The 6,869-nt window shown below is 45.3% G+C and overlaps 1 protein-coding gene across 3 annotated transcripts in view; it reads left to right on the top strand.

Annotated features, from left to right (window-relative positions):
- The first annotated feature begins 6,154 nt into the window (after positions 1-6,154).
- Positions 6,155-6,869, top strand: part of MED13 (mediator complex subunit 13) — a 187,373-nt gene continuing 186,658 nt past the window's right edge. For all 3 annotated transcript variants that reach the window (XM_077482121.1, XM_077482123.1, XM_077482122.1), the window contains exon 1: positions 6,155-6,869. This exon is cut by the window's right edge and continues 45 nt beyond it. In XM_077482121.1, coding sequence (XP_077338247.1) covers positions 6,849-6,869 — 21 coding nt within the window. In that variant the 5' untranslated portion in view covers positions 6,155-6,848.

Raw genomic sequence — 6,869 nt, forward strand, 5'->3', positions numbered from 1 at the left:
AAAGGAAAGCTCTATTAACGTGAAAAAAAGTGATAACTTTTATAACATTTTAACGATAACGGTTTAATTTGGGTACAGTGTTGCATGGCCAATTATCATTCAAAGCGCAACAGCGCTGAAAGCTGAAAATTTACCTGGGCAGAAAGAGGGTAAAAGTGCCCAGTAGGCAAGTTGTTAAATACAACATAGAATAAATAACACAGATTAAAGAAGCCTGCAAAGTAACGCTCAGAAACATTTGAGGCTGGGTTCATACTATTGCGAGTTGGATGCGTGTTTTTCCCCTGCACCCAATTTGCATGTCAGGAGATTGTGACTCCTGTGCATCTTCTGGTCCGTTTCAGGTCCGAATTCAGCCCAAAAATTCGGTCTGAAAACAGACCTGAAATGGGGAATGAAGACGCACCGGACCCCCTGGGCCTTCAAAATTGTAATAGGTGGTTGAGAAATTAGATGTGTAATTTATGCTCATAGAACGCCTAAAGGTGCTAGTTCAATGGTGGGCCTCTGTATGTGGCCAGGTTGTGTAAAAGTCTCACACATGTGGTCATCATTAGAGACTACCATCAGTGGTGCACCTGTCACCCATCAGTGACCATGGCCAGTGACAGTCATCAGTGACTGTCATCAGTGACCCATCCGTGACCCTCATCTGTCACCTATCAGTCCCATAAAGTGCACTGGTCACCATCAGAGACCGCCATCAGTGACCGTCACCCGTCACCTTTCATCTATCAGTGACCATCACCCATCACCTGTCACCCATCAGTGACCATCACCTGTCACCCATCAGTGACCGTCACCTGCCACTCGTCTATCACCGTCACACAGCCCATCAGTGACCGTCACCTGCCACCTGTCGCACAGCCCATCAGAAAAATGTCCAAAAGAGTATATACCAATCAGGATCCTCTCCATGACTGATGAGAGCAGCGGGGGAGTTATCATCAGATTCAAATGCCAACTCCACATTTGAACCTATCGATAATAGTGGATCGGCAAATGAATCAGAGGAAGAATGGATCCCTCCTAAAAGGGCATGACGCTCTGGAAACCAGGCAGCCACCAGCAATATACCCCAGGATCAAATCCCAGGCCCAGTACCAGCCCTGCCGCCAGCAATAGACCCCGAAACCAAAGGCCCAGTACAAGCGCTGCCACCAGTGATAGACCCCATGAACAAAAGCCCAGTACCAGAGCTGCTGCCAGCGATAGACCCCAAAAACAAAGGCCCACTACCAGCGCTGCCGCCTGCGAAAGACCACAAGAAATGCCCAGGCCCAGTACCAGCACTGCCGCAGCATCAATGCCAGCACAGGAACTTCAAATTCCCCAACTACGAGCACTGGAGTGCCATGTCCCCCAAGAGCCAGGGCAGCTACACATCTTCCAGATGGTCTTACTAACCCAAAATGGCTCCCTTCCGACTCAAGATTAGCAAGAATTCCCTCTTTCACTTTACAGCCAGGTGTGCAGGCCAACACCCCAAATTTTACAAAAATTAATTGTTTTTATTTATTTTTGCCCGACACTTTGTTGCAATTCATCGTGGACCAGACCAATTTATGGGCCCAACAGCATATGGCCAACAACCCCCAATCATCATACGCCCGTCCGTTTGAGTGGAAGGATTTGACTATGGAGGAGTTCAAAGTGTTTATGGGGCTCACCATAAATATGGGGCTTACAAAAAAAATTAAGGACATTCCTATTGGTCCACCAACCCCATTCACCACATTCCCATTTATTCTGCCGTAATTCCCAGGTACCGATATGAGATGATTATGCACTTACTTCATTTCAACAACAACACCCAGCGCCCTCCCCGCAATCATCCAAATTATAATGTTATATAAAATTTGTTCACTCATAAAGTTCTTTTCCTAATGATTTGCAGAATTCTATGCCCTGATCAGCATATATGTGTAGATAAGTCCCTGGTACCCTTTTCAGTCCGGCTAGGAATAAAACAATACATTCCTAGCAAAAGGGCCAAATACGGAGTGAAATTTTATAAGCTTTGCGAGAGAGTCACGGGATATCATTATGCATTTCCACATATATGAAGGAAGAGATTCCCAGCTCCAGCCCCCTGAGTGCCCAGCCTACATGGGCACCACTGGTAAAATTGTATGGGACCTGGCATACCCACTGCTGAAGAAAGGTTACCACATATACCTGGATAACTTCTACACCAGCCTGCGCCTTTTCAAACACCTATACCTTGCAGAAACCCTGGCCTGCGGAACCTCCAGAAAGAATAGGAAGGGCTTCCCACAAGCCATAGTGAATAAAAAACTGCGAAGAGGCGAAAGAGCAAATTTGAGATGCAACGAAGTGCTCGCCTTTAGGTGGAAGGATACCAGGAATGTGTACATGATGTCCACTATCCATGATGACACTACAATTGAAGTTCAGAGAAGATGAGGTCCCATTGAACAGCCAACATGTGTACAAGATTACAATCTCTACATGAGGTGGGTGGATTTCAATGACCAAATTATTCAGCCCTATTTGTCAATAAGGAGGTCCTGTTTCTGGTACAAGAATGTAGCAATCTATTTAATTCATTTGGCCATTTATAATGCCCACATAATTCCCACCAGATCCATAGAAAGCCCTGCCCACTTCCTAAAATTCATTGAAGAAGTTGTCATGTCCCTCATCTACCAACAAAGACCCCCTCCCAGAAAACCTTCTTGCCTGTTTTATGGACTATGCTTTTGCCTACCACTTGGACTGATCTATTGCCCTGCTACTGTAGTACACAGGGTCTCACATGTGAGGGGCTCCAGAAATATTTTTCCGGATGGAGAAAACATTTTTTTTTTTTCTCTCTGGGTTTGATCATTTCCAGATTAGGGTTTGGAGTCTGGAGGTTTCCTAGAGATTTGGGTGGTGGAGCCTCTACCCCTGCACATGGGTCTTACCTGATTGTGGCCCTCAGCCTGCTGCTGACTTAGTGCCATCATGCCTCTGGCCTATGGAAATAATGAAATAATTAGCTGTAGCAAGAGGCAGTATGTTTATGAAGGGCTGGAGAGCAGTACAATAATGAGTGCAGGAAGGTAACAGTGTACCAGGACCAATATTATGGCTGTGCTGGCTGTCTCTGCCTGGGCAATTTCTATGGACAAATTCTTTGGTTGTGCTGAAGATATCCTTGTGCTGACTATAGACAATATTCCTGTCTGCTGCCTGGATAATTACTATTGTTGTTCCTAAGCACATCCCTGCCTGCTGCCTGCTGCATGGACCAATTCTCTCCTCTGTGGACAATACTAAAACCACTGGTAATATATTTTTTTTACCCTTTCCTAAATAGAATTTATTTTGGAGTGTAATTTTTGGTATGTAAATGCTATGTTTTAGAAATATTAACCACTTCCCACCCGGCCAATGCACATATACGGCCGGGTGGGAGCCGCCTACTCCTGATATGACGTTCAGGAACGTCATTCAGGAGTAGCGGGATCGCGCGCGCGCCCGCGCAGCGGCGCGATCCCGATGCGCCCATGTCACCCGGACACGGCGCATCTCAGATCGGCAGGAGGGCTCTGTGATTGGCCCTCCTGATCACATGACGGCCGTGTCCAATCACGGCCGTCATGTGATGTAAACAAACAGCCGGTTGCTAGGCAATCGGCTCCTCCTCTCCTCACACAGCAGTCATCGCTGTGGAGAGGAGAGCAGATCGCTGCAGCCGGCTGCTGATCAGTGAGTATGGGCTGCTTTTTACAGCTTTTTACTCACTGATCACCAGTCTAGTGTACACAGTAAACACACCACACAGTAAACACACCACACAGTAAACACATCACACAGTATAAACACAATGTCCCCACACATGTCCCCAAAACATACATGTCCCCAAATAATAAAAACACATGTCCCTAATAATAAAAACATGTCCCCCACATATGTCCCACTAAAATCACATGTCCCAATGATTATCTGCACACATATGTACGTGATCACCTGCACACATATGTACATGATCATTTGCGTACATATGTCCGTGATCACACAAACCAATTATTATACACTTAACGGATTTTTTTTTACCAAAAACATGTAGCAGAATACATTTTGGCTTAAATTTATGACAAAATTTGATTTTATTGGATTTTTATTGAAGTAGAAAAAAGAAAATAGTTTTTTTTTTCCAAATTTCCGCTTTTTTGCGCTTATATCGCAAAAAATAAAAAACGGAGTCGTGAATAAATACCACCAAAATAAAGCTCTATTTGTGCGAACAAAATGATAAAAATTTCATTTGGGTACAGTGTAGCATGACCGCGCAATTGTCACTGAAAGCGCTAGAGCGCTGAAAATTGGGCTGGGAAGGAAGGGGGCGAAAGTGCCCTGTATTGAAGTGGTTAAAAAATTATAGCTTGTTAGGAAATTAGATGTGTAATTTATGCCTGCAGAACACCTGAACATGCTACTTCAATGGTGGGCCTCTGTATGTGGCCAGGTTGTGTAAAAGTCTCACACATGTGGTATTGTCATACTCTGGAGGAGTAGCAGAATGTATTTTGGGGTGTCATTTTTGCTATGTACATGCTATGTGTTAGAAATATCTTTTAAATGGTAACTTAGTGTGAAAAAAAAAAGCATTTTCATTTTTTTCCCATGCCTTCCAAAAACTTCTGGAAAAAAATGAACCTTTCAAAAGACTCATTATGCCTCATAGATTATATATTTTGGTATTTGCTTTCCAAAATGGGGTCATTTTGTGGGCGTTTTCATTGTCCTGGTGCTCCAGGGTCTTCAAAAGTGTGATAGATTGTCATGAAATTATATGTGTAATTTATGTCCCCAGAACACCTGACGGTGCTCCTTGCATGTTGGGCCTCTGTATGTGGCCAGGCTGTGAAAAAGTCTCACACGTGTGGTATTGCCATATTTGGGAGGAATAGCAGAATGTGTTTCAGTGTGTAGTTGCAAGCATGCATATGCTGTTTGAGAGAAATAACCTGTTAATATGACAATTTTGTAAAAGTAAAAACAAAAAAAACACAAATCTTCAGTTTGCAAAGAATTTTGTAAAAAAAAAATTACAACTTCAAAAAACTCACTAAATACTTTGGGATGTCTACTTTCCAAAAAAGGGGTTATTTGGGGGGTAGTTGTACTTTCCTGGCTTGTTAGGGCCTCAAGAAATGAGCTAGGCGGTCAGTGCTTCAGGTGTGATCAGGTGAGATCCATTTTCAGTGATTTGGACCATAGATTGTTGACTCTATAACTTTCACAAAGACCAAATAATATCCACTAATTTGGGTTATGTTTACCAAAGAGATGTAGTTGTATAAATTTTGGACAAAATGCATGAAGAAAAATCATTAATTTGCAAAAATTTATGACAGAAACAAAGAAAAAGGCACCAAATGTTTAGTTTTTTTTTTTATTTATAGCGCAAAAATTAAAAATAAAATAAAAATAGTGATTAAATACCACCAAAAGAAAGCTCTATTTGTGTGGGGAAAAAAAAGGACGCAAATTTCATATGGGTACAGTGTTGCATGACTGAGTAATTGTCATTCAAAGTGTGAGAGCGCTGAAAATTGGTCTGGGCAGGAAGGGGGTGAACGTGCCCAGTAGGCAAATGGTCAATGTCACGCCAAAAGCAGGTCTTGTGTTTTGTTGTAAAAAAAAAAAACAAAAAACGTTATTTGCTGCGTGTAGCGAAACCAGTTGAAGTAAATGGAAAAGTGTTGTGAAGATGTGCACAGCCTGAATACTCAGCATAGGAACACAGGTGTGTAATGACTTGTGGCTGTGTAAATAATAATATAATGGCTTTGTATTTGGCTGTGTGAAGAGTGTAGAGAATTAGGGAAGCCCTTGTGTAGTGTGTTGAGCAGTGGAGGAGCCGCCCCTCAGTGCAGGTACATGCCCCTAGATGAAGGCACAATGAAGTTATCTTTAGCCGCCTGCGATGTGCTGAAAATAACTTCCCAGGCTGGGCTGCAGACTTGTATTAGCGTTGTGTCACCAGCGAGCGGCGCGGAGCTCCACCAAACAGTTTTGCCCCCTAGCGGCATCCTCTTGTCACTACTTTCCCAAACCTCCCCCAACTCGCTTAGTTTCCAGTCTACAGCCTAGATCAGCCAATCGACCGCGCCGCTTCCCAGTCACATGACGCCGCCCCGACCAATCGCCGGCGAGAGGCCGAGCAGCCACCACGGCCGCCATTAAAGAAAGGAATCTGTAAATTCAAATGGGAAAGCTGGCCCGACATTGATCGTATTATTGGTAGTTATCGGCTCCCATCGCTGGGATTGATCTGAGAGAAAGCGGAGAGGAGCCACGAAGGCGAGCCCTAGCGGAGGGGACGAGCGGCTCGTGTGTGCGCAGGAGCGGAGAGACACAGGGAGGAGGAGGAGAGGAAAATGGCGAACCTGTGAGGAAAAAGAAGCCGACAAACACCCGGAGACCGGCGGCGTGTGACTGAGCGAGGACTCGCCGCTCTTCCTTTGTGTCACACGCCTCTCCCTCAGCTTGCAGGCCCCAGCGGCCTCTCAGCGCTCCGGTGTCCGGGCGGTTCCCGCCATGCTCTGCGCCCCGAGAAGGGGGACCAGCGGCGGGGGAGGGACGGCATCGCCCGGAGACCGGCGCCTCTAAAGCACCGGATCGGCTGCTCATTGCGCCATTTTCACGGACATTCCATAGAAGGGCACGATTAGCCCTCCACCACCCCCTCTGATCACACGTGCAGCCATTCCGATCAGGATGATGGTGTAGTGTCCGGGAGGAGGAGGTCGCTGGCTGCTCACAGCTGTGTGTGTTGTGTGTCTCTTTCTTGTTCGGGGTGGGATAATGGCGTGTGTTCCCTGACTGTGAGGATGAGTTCATGTTTTGTGCCG

This window comes from Lithobates pipiens, unplaced genomic scaffold (assembly GCF_037356315.1).
Source record: "Lithobates pipiens isolate NorthernLeopardFrog02 unplaced genomic scaffold, aLitPip1_a1.2 Scaffold_16, whole genome shotgun sequence".
Lineage (NCBI taxonomy): Eukaryota > Metazoa > Chordata > Amphibia > Anura > Ranidae > Lithobates > Lithobates pipiens.